This window comes from Mastigoproctus giganteus, chromosome 12 (assembly GCF_048544385.1).
Source record: "Mastigoproctus giganteus isolate SK-2022 chromosome 12, ASM4854438v1, whole genome shotgun sequence".
Classification (NCBI taxonomy): domain Eukaryota; kingdom Metazoa; phylum Arthropoda; class Arachnida; order Uropygi; family Thelyphonidae; genus Mastigoproctus; species Mastigoproctus giganteus.
In genome coordinates, this window is record NC_143586.1 from 10,981,884 (window position 1) to 10,996,658 (window position 14,775).

Sequence of the window (14,775 nt, forward strand, 5' to 3'; positions counted from 1 at the left end):
TAAAGTTTTTTTGGACTGCTTCAATTTTGTTAGTTAAAGTCTTTGTGTGAGGATTCCAGATGGGTGAACTGAATTCAAGGATTGGCAGTACAATAGTTTTATAAAGGATAACCGCATATCTGTAGTTTTTGAACTTGTATGTGTTCCGTTTGATGAATCCCAGTGTTTTGAATGCTTTGCTGGTGATTTTAAGGACATGGGCATCGAATTTAGCACTGCTGGAAAAGAGAATCCCTAAGTCGTTAACTTGGTCACACCTTTCGATGATTACAGAGTTAATACTATACTCCGTATTCATTAGTTGTGGAGATCTGCAAGATGAGAAAGAGATAACTTTGCACTTCGAGGGGTTAGCAGACAAGCCATTCAGAGACAGCCACCGAGAGAATTTATTGAGAGCACATTGAAGTTGTTGAGAATCGGTAGTCTCCTTCACTGCTGAGTAGATCTTAAGATCATCTGCATAGAGAGCAACTTGAACATTGGAGGTGTAGATGAAAGAAGGAAGATCATTTACGAAAACAATGAAGAGAAGAGGACCTAAGGGAGAGCCTTGTGGTACTCCGCTTAGTGGTATAAAACAGTCTGAGTTCACTTGATCGATGATAACGCTCAAGGAACGATGCGTAATATAGCTGCGTAGCCATGAGAGCAAAGGGTCACGGATGCCATACAGCTTAAGTTTTTCCAGAAGTTGTTCGTGCGGGACTTTATCAAATGCCTTAGATATGTCTGTGTAGACTGCATCAACTTGTAGGTGGTTATCAAGAGCTTCAGAGGTGTATTGCCAGAAAGGAAGTAAATTTGTGACTACTGACTTGCCACTGCAGAAACCATGTTGATTCTGATCGATAAAAGGCTTGAAGAATTCGAAGAGATGTTTGTGCACTGCTGTGTCGAAGAGTTTAGCCAGGCTGTTTTGCAAGGTTATGGGTCTGTAATCGCATACGTCATTTTTATCACCTTTTTTGAAAATAGGAACTATATTGACCTGCTTAAAGTGTTTAGGATACTTCCCCAGCCTGAGAGACAGGTTGAAGATCCGCAGTATGAGGGGTTTCAATGTAGTGACAGTCCTTTTCCAAAATAGGCCTGGAATGTCATCTGGGCCTCTAGTATAGTCATTTTTCATGCTTTTTAATGCCGAGTTTAAATCTTCATCAGTGATAAAGAGATTAATGAGGATATCATCTTTAACAGGTGTGAAGTCAGGAAATGAGGCAGGTCTCAATGTATCATTTGTTTGAATTCTAGAAAAGTGTTTGGCAAACTCTTGAGCAATACTGAATTCGTCAGATAAGAGAATTCCATCTGCGTTTCGGAGTTGTAACTTTCTACTGGTTATGTTCTTATGCTTCATGAAATTCCAGAATGGTTTGATATCTCTGTGAGTAAGCAGACTATCCTGAACTGACTCTGTATACATGTTGTAGGAGTTTAATATGAGAGTTTTCACTTCTTTGCGGAGTTGGCTGAATATTTCATAGTATTGACTGTCACCTGTTTGCTTATACTTGTTTCTGTAGAATTCTTTGGATTTAATTTTACGTATTAGTTCACTATTATACCAGTGCGGGTAGGTAGAGCGTGCGGTAAGATGGGATTGAGGAACAATGTCAGATATAACTGAATGGACACAGTTAATCAGGTTGTTGGTGAGCACATCGATGTCATCCATAGCGTCAGCGAGCTGCTTGTCTACGTTTCTTAGAGCTAGGTTGAGCAGAGGCCAGTCAGCCTTTCTGAAATTGAATCGAGGAGTACGGGAGCTGCATTTCAAGTTATGAGAAGTCACTGTGATGTCAAAAGTAATTGGTGAATGATCCGAGTGAAATATGGGGTTGTCGGTGTGAACATCTATATGAGTAGAGGAAAATATTAGGTCGAGGTAGGCATTTTCTCTGGTTGGAAAGTTGCAAATTTGTTCCAGACCATAGCTGTGAAGCATATTAAAGAGAGCCCTAGTCTGCAGTGATGGAGAAGAAGATTCTAAATTGGCCATTTGACAGTTAAAGTCACCCAAAACCATTGCTATGTCGGCAGATTGAATTAGTGGGAAGATTGATTCCAGCGAGCTTTCTAAGTACTGGAGGTCTATATTAGTTAAGGGAGGTGGAAAATAAAGCAATACTATTAAAACCTTTAACTTGCCAAGATGAAGAAGGCAGTATACTGATTCAATATTTGTGAAATTTGATGCAGTTTCACAGAGTATATGGTTAGAATGTATAATAGCTACTCCGCCTCCACGAGATCCTCTGTCCTTTCTATGGATTGTATATTGTCCATCTATAATCTCCTGATCATCAATATTTATGGAGAGCCAGGTTTCAGTGAGCAGGTAAATGTCGTAAATATGTGAGCCTTGGATTGCTCTGAAGTGGTTTAGGTTGCTAATTATACTCCTGCAATTCTGAAGGTAAACACTGAACAGTTGGGATCTGGGGATTCTGTGACGAGAGGAGAACGTAGTATGTGTAGATAGCAGGGTATCTGATTGCTATGCCGGTGGAGAGGAGATTTTGGACTCCCTTGATGGTCTGTCCGTGAAGCGTTTTACTAGAGCCCCTGATAAAAGGGATCTTAGATTCAACACTTTTTCTGTTTGTGATGGAAGGCATGCTATTATAAAAGATGAGTAGGCGGGACATCGTGTCTTCAGAGAACGGACATCTACTCCGAAACCATATTCTTCTTTAATTAGGTTGATAAGATCTTCAGATTTAGTGGAGGGTCCAAGTCTAGAAAGAAAAATTCGGTCTTTTGTGGGAATAATTGTGATATTATACTTGTGTTTGAGTAACTGAGATTTTTCTGCAGTAGTTACATTCTGTGTTTGATGAGTTATGGCTGGAAGCTTGGAGAAAGTACCTTGAGATATAGATGCTTTAATATTTTCTGACGGTTTGTTCTGTTTTGATCTTTGGTGCGATATTTGAGACTGGCAATTAGAAACAGGTTTACTCACTGTGGCGGCAGATCTACAGACAGGTTTGCAGACCTCATTAGATGTGGCAGCAGTTATTTTTGCATATGTTGCCTTAACTGATGTTGAAGAGGTTTAATATGCGGCACTAGTTTAATATGCGGCAAAGGATATTTTTAATCTTGACGAGATGGGTTTATTTTATAATTTGCTGTTCGAGGAGTCTTGTCATGGTGGAAAATTTAGTAAAAAAGACACTGTTCTGTTATGCTACAATTCAGATGGCAGTTCAAAATTATACCCACTTGTGATTGGTAAGTTTTTCAAGCCAAGATGTTTTAAAGCAGTTACCAACTTCCCTAGGCGCCTCCGTAGCCAGGTGGGAAGGAGCAGCAGTGCGTAGCACACACACTTTCTTGATTAGACCGGGGTTCAAACCCATCACCACCAAATACGGAGGATGTGGAAAGGTCAGGGAATGACCACCACATATTCCCGGAGCAATATGGCCTTAGTTGCTAATGCTCCTAAAAACCAAATAACAACAACCAACTTCCCTGTAATTATGAGGCCAATAGAAGTGCTTGGCTTACACATTAAAAATTTTTCAGTCTTGGTTATCAAAAGTGGACAGAAAAATGGCTTCAGAAAAAAAGGAACATTTTGATGATTCTAGATCGTTGTACAGCGCATTCTGCTGAGACACTAAAGTTGACAAATATAGGACTGTTGTTTCTCTCCCCCCCCCCCGTACCACTAGTTTAATGCAACCACTGAATCGAGGCATTATTTATAACCTCAAGAGAGCATACAGAGCCCACCTGATAAGGTACTTGATCCACAACACAGAAGGAGGGAACAATTTGCAGCTAAATTGGAATGTCTTAGATGCTATCTGTAATCTTGTTATTGCTTGGCACAATATTGCATCAAGGATAATAATCAACTGCTTCAGAAAGAGTGGTTTTGCAGAGAATATCATTGAAAAACATGATCCAGCAGACGAATGTGATAGCAACATTGAGGAATGGAGAAATGTGAAGGAGCATGTGAATTTTGTTGGCGAATTTGTATAGTTTGTGAAGGTGGATGATGAAGTTGCTACCACTGCAATGCTAACACCAGAAGAGCTGCCGAGCACCAAACAGAATAATGATGTTTTTGTTATCAGCGAAAGTGAAGAAGCGCACGCACTGCCATCTAAAAAAGATGCCTAAAATGTATTGAACATAATAGAGAATGTGTTGGCTTGCAGTAACATTGATAAAGAAACAACTATTGCATTTGATAATGTCTGTGCTGTAGTTAAAAATGCATATAGGACAAAAACTGTGCAAACAACATTGGATTCTTTCTTTAAATTAGATTAATTTATTAAAAAGTTAATGGTTTGTGTGTCTCCTTTTATATTAAGATTGTAATTCTTTTTACTGTTATACTAAAATATTATATGTATCAAAATTTATATTGTACAATATTTTCATTTCCATTAATTGGTTTTTTTTTTAGTTTATCTTACAAATAAAATAAAATCTTTAAAAAATGTTATTCCTATTACTGTGTTGTTAGACGAGACTTTAGTTTTGATTTTATTTTATTTTATTTATTTAAATTAATTTATGTTATTATTAGTCTTAGATATACAATATGTACAAAAAAAAAAACAGTACTATTTTGACACTTTTGGGGAACCTCATTATTACAAAACGTGAAATTTAATTCAATATGTTAATACAACTTTTTAACACACACACACAGTGGATTCTGGTTATTTGGGCCACCGCTTAATCGGGGCAGTTGTTTATTTGGGACAAATCTTGAAGAACAGAACCCAATCGAGAAAATAGAAAGGATTTACTTCACTTAATCGGGACAGGAGACCACAGCACTCAAGATTAACCATAAAACAATTAGGGGTCACCTGTTTATTGGGGTTTTCTATTAGTGCAATCTATTATAAATGGATAGTAAACTCGATCTTACTGAATTTGTGATCATACCGACAGCTGGAATTCTGTGGGTTATTGCGGTGAAATGTGTTTACACTTCCATGAAATCTTCAATCATATAAAAAATAAATTTTCAAAATCTTCTCTTCATTCCTATTTTTTAAGCTTTTTAACTTGTTACTCTGTATCTCACTTGCACGTATCATGTTAATTACAATTTGTGCATGCCGTGTTCTTTGTTATTGATTTATCTTTTTTTACTGTTTTAAATTTTAACCCCCACCCACAAATGTTAGTGAAAAGAAATATCAACTAGTTAGTATTTGCATATTACAGTACATATTAATTAAGCTATGCACATAAGTGTAAATTTATTTTTAATTTGCTAACCTGTGGAAAATCTTCCGATTTTCACGTATCATTTAATTTTGTTAATTGGTAAGGTAAGGCAATTTGTGCTTAATATATCTTTACTTTTATAGCCTGTAGATAATATTCCTCTTATTTTCACTTATTAGAATCGCTGTTTAATAGAATTAAAATTCAATTCACAGACGTGATCACAATGACCAGCGCTTATTACATATTGTATAGTGAATGGTACTTTACTATTGTGAATCCATTATAATGTTATTTGATCATACAGAAAATCAATTGTAAAGCTGTATTTTTAACTATTTATGTGAAACTTTGCATAATTGGGGCAGCTGCTTAATTTAGCTAAAATGCACTAGTCCTGCTGTGTCCCAAATAACCGGAATTGACTGTATATACAGTAAACCCCCGCTATTCGCGGTCGCTGATTTAACATAAAATGAAACGTTAAAAAATGTGAATTTTAAAGCGCCGTGAACATTTTCCGCCATAAAAAAACATGGGCGTGGCTAAAATTATCTTTCCCGGTCAAAACAGCGCTGTGGGTGGGGAGAGGGGGGGGTGACAAAATCGCGAGCGTGGATGTTTCTCGCTAATCCTTGTTCAGTATATGTTATGAGCTTGTCATGGAAGGTTTCGTCGTTTGCTTTTAATTTATATGCTTATAAATTGAATAAATTTATCAATTTATAAATTGATATGCTTACAAAAGTGATAAATCTTCCGTTTTGCAGTGTAAAACAGACTTTTTCGAGTGTGTTAACGGAAGAAAATGACTTTATTACGGACAAGTTCTTTCTAACCCGTACAAAAATATGGCTACGAATAACAAGGGAAATGTGAAAAGATCAAAGAAGGTGATGACATTAACGAATAAAATTGAGTTATTAGATAAAATTCCTAATGGTGAAAGTGTCTCCCCAGTGGCAAAACATAAAATCAATGAGTCAACGGTACAATCAATCAAGAAATCGGAAGAAAACATCCGCCGTAACGTCCGTGAAAACGTGCTAATTGCTTCAAAAATTTGCTCTGTAACTCGTGATGTTAAATTAGAAAAATGGAAAAGGCTTTAAATCTGTGGATAGAAGACCGAACTCAAAATAAAATTCCGTAAAGTTCACTCATCATTGGTGAAAGGGCAAAACTCCTTTATCAACACTTTAGCGAAACTGGTGATAGCACTAGCGGGAAAAGTTTTTTTGCTAGCAAAGGCGCTGGTTTGAAATTTCTAATAAATATTACATTTAATATTAAATTGTTTCTTATTTTCATTTCAATGCCTTATGCTTGCATTTCACTATATGCTGTCTATGTACATAGTCTGAAGGTACATATAATACATACATAGACAAAATTTTAGACTAGTTTTTCTTATATATTTCATACTTTGGAACGGAACCCCTTTATTACTATGGGAGCCATAACTCAGTATTCATGTTTTCGGTATTCGCGGCATTTCTCAGGAATGTAACCCCCACGAATAGCAGGGGCTTACTGTATATATTCACAGCTAATGGAGAAAGCAAATGAATATAAAACACCATTATGCCTGGCATTTGTGGATTATGAAAGGGCATTTGACTCCATACAGCATAAGGCAATGTTTCGGGCACTGGAAAGACAAGGCATAGATACTCCATATATTATGATTTTGAAGAAAATATATGAGAGTGCTACATCCTTTATTAGACTAGACAAAGACAGTAGCAAATTTAAAATCGAGATAGGAGTTCGACAAGGAGACACAATATCTCCGAAGCTGTTTACTGCTGCCCTTGAGGAAGCTTTCAGAAGATTAGACTGGTTGCAGAAAGGAGTCAATGTGAACGGAGAGTACCTAAACCATTTACGATTTGCAGATGACATTGTGGTCATAAGCCACGATCCCAAAGAATTAGAGGAAAATCTTAATCAGTTATGCACAGTTAGTAAGGATTTTGGACTAAAGATGAATATGGCTAAAACAAAAGTAATGATGAACAAGTATGCCACGGAAAGGAAAATAATGATTAAAGGAGCAGTAATTGAAAAGGTGGAGTCATATACTTATCTGGGACAAGTTATTAGCTGTAATAATGATAAATGGCTGGAAGTCAAGAGAAGAATAAATTTTGGATGGATAGCATTCAGGAAATATAGTCAGTCACATACTGAAGAGCAATATCCCAGTTTGTCTGAAACGTAAAATAATGAATCAATGTATACTCCCCACCATGACTTATGGAAGTGAAACTTGGGCACTCACCAAAAGAATGGAAGAGAAGCTGAGAACTACACAGCGAAGAATGGAACGAATCATATTGGGAATCAGACTGTTAGATAAGAAGAGAAACACATGGATTAGGCAGCAAACTCAAGTAAAGGACATTCTTATCAAAATTAAAGAACTAAAATGGTCTTGGGCAGGATACATAGCTCGAAGACATGATGACAGATGGACTAAGAAAATAACAGAATGGTACCTAAGAGGAGCTAGAAGAAAACCTGGAAGACAAAGGCGGAGATGGATAGATGAAATTCGGGAGTTTTCGAGTAGTAAATGGATGGCCAGTGCTCAAAACAGAAGGAACTGGAAAGTTGCTGGAGAGGCCTTCATCCTGCAGTGGATTGAAAATGGCTGATGATGATGATATATTTATTTTATTTATTATTATTTTTTTAATGCCTATCTATTTTGCAAATCACAGATAATGTTGAACCACACCAGACATTTAATATGGCATTGATTTTGGGCGTGAGATGAATACCACATTCATCAATTTTGTGACCTTAATTACATCAATCTTATTTAAAAATAGATCATGTTTTGAGCATTTCTGTTGTAGGTTAGCCATAGAAAGGCAATCTTTCACATGTCTTGCTAGATCCTTGTCCTTCTTCAGTGGGCCATGCATAGTGTTATTCATGAGAGCTTGGAAGCTTTGTGCTGAATTGCATGCCCACTGTGCCATGTGGTAAAGTTGCTACATCATGGAGAACGATAAGTTTTTCACCTCTAGTCTTTAAGGATATTTCATATAGCTGCAGTTTAGATCTCAGAAAATAAATTGGCACCTTGTATGCAGTGAAGCAAATCCTCAGTATTGTTCAGAGGAACACTAAAGGAACAGCCACTTTATTTACAGCACTAAATGAAACCAGGATTGCCATTTGGTTTCTCCACTACTATGAAATTAGCTTAATTATGTCAAAAATTACTCGTAATTTTTTTACTCTGAACTTGAACAAATGGTAACAATGATAAACATCAGATTAAATAAATACAACATTTAAAACCTGTGTAATTCAAACTGTTAGCTTACTTTAAGCCCTATCATATAAATTTTGTGGTTTGAGCAATATACTTGTATTAAAATTTTTCAAAGTTTGAAATCCCTGACAACTCAAAATAACAGCATTTGTAGATCAAGAGGGATGTTCCATACTTTCTGCACTAGTATTGAGCAATATTTAAAACTCGTTTTTCTGAAAGAAAGGAGGATGGTATTTTGTTGTTTCTGTATAATTTTGAAATTATAATTTATGTACATACTTAATTTAAATGGTTATCTTTACAGGCTTTTGTAGCAATAGGAGACTCAAATGGCCATGTTGGTCTTGGAGTTAAATGTTCCAAAGAAGTAGCTACAGCTATTCGGGGTGCCATAATCTTGGCAAAACTCTCAGTGATTCCTGTACGTAGAGGATACTGGGGAAATAATATTGGCAAGCCACACACAGTTCCTTGCAAGGTAACGTGTTTTATATATTATTAGTAAATCTTGTGATACCTAAAAAAATGAAATTATTTCTGATTAATGAATGTTTTAGAAATCAGTATATGAATTGTTCAGAAATCAAAAGATTTCAAATAAGTAAGCCAAACCTAAATTAGTAAATCTTGAAACCCTTTTCAGAAAATCTGTTATATTATTTGCCTTGTTGGGACACTGCAATTTTTTGGAGGGAGAGGGGTTATTTTTGTCACTATGACTTGCACTTATACATAAAGTGCAAATCTGAAATTCAAGATGGTGCAAGGGTTTTTAGCCAGTATCATTGAGAATACCGTAAGGGTTCAGTGAAACTGCTAGGTGGGAGGGGAAGAGTTATTTTTCTGGTGTTATGGATCGAAGTAATATACATATCAAGAGGTTCTTGTTTGTTGCTGCAGCAGCTAGTATTAGCAAGTTGTTCTGAGGGTAGTAACATTTCAAATAAATAGGAAGCTGAAACTAAGGAAACAAGCTTAAATAACTTTGAGGGCAGGGCTGTGTCAAGGTAGTTGAATATAGAAAAATGTTTAGTGCTAACTGTGTTTACAGTAATCACTAAAATTAGTGAATTTTTGAACTCCTAGTTAGGGTAACTAACTGACATGATAGGACTAACAGAAACATGCCACCTGGAGATAGGGGGATGATGAGTTTCAATATTGTATGTAAATGTATAGAAGGGGTGGAAGGATAATACATCTTATCAAAATCAGCCTGAGTGCAAAAAGATTTTAGTGTCAGAAGTGTAGAATAGTCAGAAACAAATTCTACACCTATGTGTGGTGTGAGTTAGAAGCAAAGGTACAAGTAGTGTGGGAGCTACAGACCAGAGGATTGTGAAGAGTATTAATAAGTCTATATGCAGAATAAATGGGTGAGTGTGGATGTCTTATTTTTAGTGACTTCAATCTGTCTCTAATGGATTGGAATAAGTGTGAGGATAACTCACCATGAGGAACAAAATTTTTAAATAAATTAGATGAATATTATTTGTACCAACATGTTAGAGAAAATACTAGGGGTAAGAATATTCTAGACCTCGTAATTACTTATGAATCATATGACATAGGGCTTAAAGTGCATTACACTGTAGGAGCCATTGGCAGGTGGTGATCACTCAGTTATTAGTTGAAAGATGAAGAATGATGTTGAAGTAATTAAAGTAAAGGCACATGTTTTAATTTCAGAAAAGAGGACTATGACAGTTTAAGGCACTGCGTGGCATCTATATAATTGGGCAAATACATTAGAATTATGAAATACCTTTAAAGCTACAAACATAGAAGCCATGAATGCATATATACCTATAAGAAAATATAAGACAGGATTGGATGAATACAGAACTATGAAAAGTACTGAAGCCCACAACTAAAGTTGCTCTTAATAGTACTTACAGGTAAGGTTAGGTAGGTCAGGGCTGAGTATGAGAAAGCAGCAGAAGATGAAAATAAGGATTTTTCATGTATGTGAATACAAAGAAAATGAATCAGATCAGACCCTTGTGTACTGGGTGTGGAAAAGTCTTAGATAACTCAGTTGATGGTCTGGATGAATTGAGTAAGTACTTCACACTGTTCTTTACTGACAAATGACCCTTGAAGAGAGGCTGAGGTGTTTTGAAATTATTGATTTCGAGATTACAGAACTGTTTATAAGAAAAACTTTCTGGTTCTCAAGGCAAGTAAGGCTCCTTAAATTGATGTCATATACCCGATAGTTTTGAAGGAGGTGGCCAGAGAGAATATTGAACCATTGAGGTTAATTATGAGGTCATCATTGGACTTGGGAGAGATTCCTTTGGATTGGAGAGGTGTCAGTGTGTCACTAATAGATAAATGTGGTTCTAAGAGTGAAGTTGGTGACTGCAGACCAGTTATTCTGACTCCGGGTGCTGGGGAAAACCTTGGATGCAGTGATATTCTGTAGGACAGAACATGGTTTCGTTAAGGGAAAATGACATTTAAGTAACCTTATAAATTGTCTTCTTTACACAGTCACCCTTGAGCTGGATGTGTGGAACAATTTCGACAGGTTTTTTTTTTTTTTTTTGCATTTTAGCAAGGCATTTCATTCAGTCTCTCATGAGAGATTACTGTATATGCTGGAATATGTTAGGGTTAATTAAAAGGTTCTAGGATGTATTGCAGCAGAAGGTTGCGATTAATGGATAATCGTTTTGTATTGGAGGGTCCCCCAAGGGGTTGGTTCTTGGATCACTGTTTCTGATTTTTATAAACATTGGTGAAGGGAGAGACACCATATCATAAACTTTCAGATAAAGGAAAGACTGGGAGACTTGTTAATAATAAGTGCCAAGCAGCACTTCTTCAGGATTACTTGAACAGGCTTCAAGAACAGTCAGCTTTGCTGACCAAATGGTGCAAAAATGCAAGGTATTTGGGGAATAGCAACCCCATAATGTAAAATACACTGGTGGGATTCAATTAAAAACAAGAGGAAGACTGGGATCTGAAAGTTATGATGCAGACAGATATGATATTCTCTGAGCAGTGTAAATAGGGGCCAGGAATGCTCATAGTGTCATGGTGATTTATCAAACAATATCCTGTAGAGATAGTCTTGATTCTCCTGTGTAAGGTAATTGTAAGACTGCATTTGGAGTACCGTGTCAAAGTATAGAGACCTCATCTGAAAAAAGCCGAGCTCCTTGAAAGGATCGGAAGAAGGGTAACTTGCATGGTGAGATCAACAGAAGGGTGACCTGAGAACTGATTATGTGGGCTACAGAGCTTGGCAAACTTGATTGAGGTTTATAAGGCTGTGAGAGGATTTAATAAAATGAATGAAGGCAGAATTTTCGCTGTTAAATTCCAAAATTAGGAGCCATGGATTCAAATTGCAGGAGGGAAGAGGTTTTATACTAGATTATAGGAAGTTTTCTTTTAGCCAATGAGTGTTGATTACTGTAACAATAACTTCTGCAAGTAGTTGAACCTGACAGTTTGAAGAAAATCAAAGGCCAACTGGATAGTTGGCCTTTGATGTCATCCTTATCTACGTGAGGAGGTAAGTGTACAATTTGTATTTTCTTATTGTATGCAGAGCTGCTGTTAATTTTAAATTTTCATTCTACAATTATCAGTAATAGGTTTAAGAAATCATATTTTATTTTATGAGCAGGCTTCCTCATTACAACAGTTGTAGGTGTAGATAAAAAGTCAAGCCAGTAATGAAATTAAAATAAAATTCACATTGTTACTTTAAATAGATGTTTCAATTTTTTAATTTAATTTCTTTTAGTTGATATCTACCAACAACATGCCTTGTTGAAAAGGTTTTTGATTTCTAAAAGTTGGCAATATGAGTATTGCTGCTTAATATTTTCTCTTTAATACATTTAAAACAAACTAGTTAGTCCACTTTTACATTTAAGAAAGCAAGTGAAACTAATTTTGGATTTCATAAATACCCAGATTGTGTTATTACATTGTTGAGACTGATAGGAAACTTGTTGTTTCAGTTTCAGAGCATACTGTGCATTCTAAGTTGATAAGGGGGCACCTTGCTCTGAAAGCTTCATATCTATGTTTTAATGCTTTTAAGCCAATCTTTTTTTTAATTAATTTATACTAAGACCAAAGAATAGTACACATCCACCTAAGCATTAGATAGTTGTGATAGTATTATTTTATTATTTATTTATTTATTTTTTTTTTGTTGTTGTTAATAGAGTTATACTTTATAATCCAATAGGTAACTGGAAAGTGTGGAAGTGTTTTGATGAGACTTATACCTGCTCCTAGGGGTACAGGTATTGTATCTGCTCCCGTTCCTAAAAAGTTGTTGACCATGGCTGGAATTGAAGATTGCTATACATCTGCTAGTGGTTCAACCTCGACTCTTGGGAACTTTGGTATGTTTTTTTGAAAAGCCCATTTTATTATTATTATTACTGCTCTTGTGTTGCTTTTTTTTTTTCCCTTCTCTCTCTCTCTCTCTCTCTCCCCCCCCCCTAATGTGCATCATTAGCAGGATATTTTTGAAAGGTTTGAGTAATCAAATTGGGAAAACAAGTGCATGTATATCAAATGAATAATCCAAAAAGATTACATTCTTTTTGGAATTTATTTTCCTAGAGCTGCATGCTTTTATCCTATCAAGATATATTCTGAGTTAAGATGTGAACATTTGTGCATTTATTACAGAAATATTCACACCTCATGATTCACCTTCACTTCTATTACAATAATACTTCTGGGTACAAAACTTTCTTCTAGCCAGTGAGGTGTTGATTACTGGAACAAATTTCCTCTGCAGGTAGAGGCTGGCTGACAGTTTGAATAAATTCAAAGGTAATCTGGATAGTTGCCTGTGAGGTGGGAAGCACATAACTTGTATTTTCTTATCCATTTTTATTTTGGGGGCAGTACTGCAAAACCCTGTGACTTCCTTGCACTATCAGATTGTGACTACTATCTTCCTTGTGCAGAAATGCAATGAGTCTGCTGCTGCCTTAACAGTTACTCCCCATGACACCCTGAACTCCTCAAGTGTAGTAATAACAGAATGACTTGTTAACTGTATCAGAAGAGGAAATCATCCAAGAGTTACATGAGTTATCCAAGGAAGAAGTGTAATTCTCACTTTTCGGTCTTCAAACTTACCAACATCTGTTAAAGCAGGTAATCTCCATTGCCATATCCAACCTTACATTCCTAACCCATCTGGTGCTACAAGTGCCAAAAATACGGGCACTTCCAAACTGCATGTCGTGGTGAGCTATAAGTCCTAATTGTGGATCAAAGGAGCACAACCGATCTGATTGTGTACCCTTAGCACTCCTCATTGAAAAATGTTCTTATAAACACATAGCACAAATAAATTATAACAGCTAACCTTTCAGTGTGTGTTTATGTAACTCATTTGTGGCATACATGCAGAGAGACCAGTTTTTAAGCCACTTTTTAGTTTGAGTTTTGTGAATAGGCAAGCTTGAGTGGTATAAGGAGCTTAAATATTAGATTTAATATATGAATTTGCATCACTGTATCATCTGTTACATTCTAAGCCTGTTCATTTTATTTTTTCTGCATATTCATTTAATACTATTAGTATTGATACACTAAATAAATTTGTTGCATTTGTTATTAAGATGAATAGCATTTTTTAATTGCACTTATGCTAACATTTATTTTTCTGTAGCTAAAGCAACTTACCTGGCAATCCAGCAGACTTACAGTTATCTAACTCCGGACTTGTGGCATGAAAAGGAATTGATCAAGTCTCCTTATCAAGAGTTCAGCGACTATTTGATGACCCACAAACCTATGGGTGCAGCACAACGTGATGAACGAGCTGATTGAATATATTGAATTATTTTCAATATCTTGATCTGAAAATATTGAAATAAACTTTGAATATTTTCTGTTGATGTTTTTTGTCTGTCTTTTTTATCTTTCTGTTATCACAAACACCTTTTTTATTGTTATTAATTTACAGTAAATTAGTACTAATATTTGAGTGAATGCTACTAGACAGGAGTATCTAACTAAGTATTCAAATAAATTTAGATAGGCCAAGGCTGAGTATGATGAAACACTGGCTCAGAGCAAAGAATGTGGACAAAAGGTTGCGTGTATGAATACAAAGAAGAAAAATTGGATCAGACCCTTGTGCACTGGATGTGGGTGGAAGTCAGATAATGCAGCTGATTAATTGAATAGGTACTTTGCATTAATCTTTGGCAAATGACCCTTTATGCCAAGGAGAGGCTGAGCCATATGAAATTAGTGATTTTGAAATTACA

General features: G+C 36.0%; 1 protein-coding gene across 1 annotated transcript in view; it reads left to right on the forward strand.

The window, feature by feature from the left end:
* The window catches only part of LOC150076680 (small ribosomal subunit protein uS5-like), a 32,277-nt gene extending 17,877 nt beyond the window's left edge, over nucleotides 1-14,400 (forward strand). Inside the window, exons 2-4 of the mRNA XM_090386607.1 lie at nucleotides 8,811-8,984; nucleotides 12,723-12,882; nucleotides 14,172-14,400. Coding sequence (XP_090242733.1) covers nucleotides 8,811-8,984; nucleotides 12,723-12,882; nucleotides 14,172-14,332 — 495 coding nt within the window. The 3' untranslated portion in view covers nucleotides 14,333-14,400. The remainder of the gene's footprint in view (nucleotides 1-8,810; nucleotides 8,985-12,722; nucleotides 12,883-14,171) is intronic.
* Nucleotides 14,401-14,775: the final 375 nt, after the last annotated feature.